The 1970-nt window shown below is 40.4% G+C and overlaps 1 protein-coding gene across 1 annotated transcript; it reads right to left on the bottom strand.

Annotated features, from left to right (window-relative positions):
* Positions 1 to 1036: 1036 nt before the first annotated feature.
* On the bottom strand, positions 1037 to 1453 carry LOC140169411 (uncharacterized). The gene has a single exon (XM_072192670.1). The coding sequence runs from the start codon at positions 1451 to 1453 to the stop codon at positions 1037 to 1039; it is 417 nt and encodes a 138-aa protein (XP_072048771.1).
* Positions 1454 to 1970: the final 517 nt, after the last annotated feature.

The raw sequence follows: 1970 nt of genomic DNA, 5'->3' as shown, positions 1-1970 counted from the left end.
CTCAATTTATAGAATTTTCCAATATTCTGACAAATATACAACTTACAGAATAAAAATGTCCACAAAAGGTAGAAAAAGACTCACTCGGTCGACTTTTAAAAATAAAAGTTAAAATAGCTAGAAAGCAGCTGTTGGTCTTGTCCAAGTCTAGAATATTATAATGATGTTTGTTAGATAAATAACTACAATTCATTTTCACTCACTCACTCACTCGGTCGACTTCTGTCGGACTCCCACGATGGCTCTCCAGATGTGTCTGTCCTGCATGCAGCTCCGGATTTCGTTTGGTTCCTGTCCAGTTTCCTCACACAGAAGATCTACATAGGTCTTGCTCGGCCGCCCCACACTTCTTTTGCCGTAACTGGGTCTCCACAACACTAGGTCTGACACCACCTGCCCTGTACTTCTTAAACAGTGACCAGCAAATTGTAGTCTCCTTTTCCTGATTTTATCAGTTACCTTTGGGAGTTCTCCATACAGTCCTTTATTTGTGGTATGTGTCCTCCAGCTTATATCAAGAGCTGATCTAAGTAGCCTGGTGTAACAGCCATCCAACAACTTGCGGATATTTGTTGTCACTGTCCATGTTTCTGAACCATAGAAGCAGGATGCTTTCTACTGTTGCTTGGAATAGCTTGACTTTAATCTGCCTTGGAAGATGGGATTTCCAGATTTTAGTGAGCTTATTACATGCCCTCCATGCCAGTGCTTTCCTTGTTTTGATGTCCTGCTCGCTGCTTTTGGTCCAAGCTCTAAGATATTTGATGTCTTTTACAACTTCCAAACTGGTTCCATCTGCAGTTCTTACATCCACTTCAGTCTGTTGATTGAATACCATGCACTTAGTCTTTTTGGTATTCATGTGCAGACCTACTCGGAAAGCAGCTTTCTCTATCCTTTCCAGTAGCTCTTGAGCTTGACTGGCAGTATCAGATATTAATGCTACATGTATATCGTCAGCAAAGTCCAAGTCAGTAACACATAGCGGTCCAACCCTTCTACTGCGTCTGGGATTTACTGTAAAGCCTAGATTCTTTTATCTACCATCTATAGCAGATATCATGCAATAGTCTAACACAGTTATAAAAAGATAAGGAGCAAGAGTGTCCCCTTGAAGAACTCCTGCAAGGATGTTGAATTCCTCTGTTTCTCCATCAGGAGTCACAACTTTTGTTCTTGTGTTCTGGTAGGTGTCTTCTATGGCTTTCACAATTATGGTGGGTAGTCCATATGCCTTGAGTATTTTAACCATTTTCACTCTATGTATTGTATCGAATGCTTTCTTAAAACCTATAAATGTCATTACTGCAGTGAGATTTTTGTCCTGAATCCTTCTATATATTATTCTTCTAAGTGCAAGAATCTGGCATACAGTAGATCTGTTTTCTCTAAATCCGCATTGGTTTGGTCTGAGTTTGCTGTCCATATGTGGTCTTATCCTTTCAAGCAGCATGTGATTGTAGGTTTTTGCTACAATAGAGCTTAGGCTTATACCTCTGTAGTTTGCAGTGTTGCTGAGATCCCCACTTTTGGTACAGGGATAAGGTTCATTATAGACCACTGATCAGGTTTTTCGTTGCTAACAAATGCTTTGTTGCAGAAGTCAAGGATTATTTCATCCAGGTTGCATCTTTTTATGACTTCTGGAGGAATTCCATCTTCACCAACACTTTTCCTTATCTTAATGGCCTCCTTTGCCTTTTGATATTCTTCTTTGTCAAAGGGATCAGTTCTGATTGATAGTTCTTCGAAGATTGTGGGTATATCTTCATCTTCATCAGTCACAGCTGGAGGATCTCGAAGAAGTTGCTGAAAGTGATTGAACCAGCTTTGGATCCTGTCTTCTTTAGTATCCCCCTTTAACCTTCCATTTCTTGATTTTTTTTTTATACCACTGATCTCGTTTACAAGGTCCCACGCCATCCGGTGCTTATGACTGAGGTTGGCCTCTTCAAAGTCATTGAGCTTCT

This window comes from Amphiura filiformis, chromosome 14 (genome assembly GCF_039555335.1).
Source record: "Amphiura filiformis chromosome 14, Afil_fr2py, whole genome shotgun sequence".
Classification (NCBI taxonomy): Eukaryota; Metazoa; Echinodermata; class Ophiuroidea; order Amphilepidida; family Amphiuridae; genus Amphiura; species Amphiura filiformis.
Note: the sequence above shows the minus strand (reverse complement) of the source record. Positions and strands in the feature narration are given on the sequence as shown.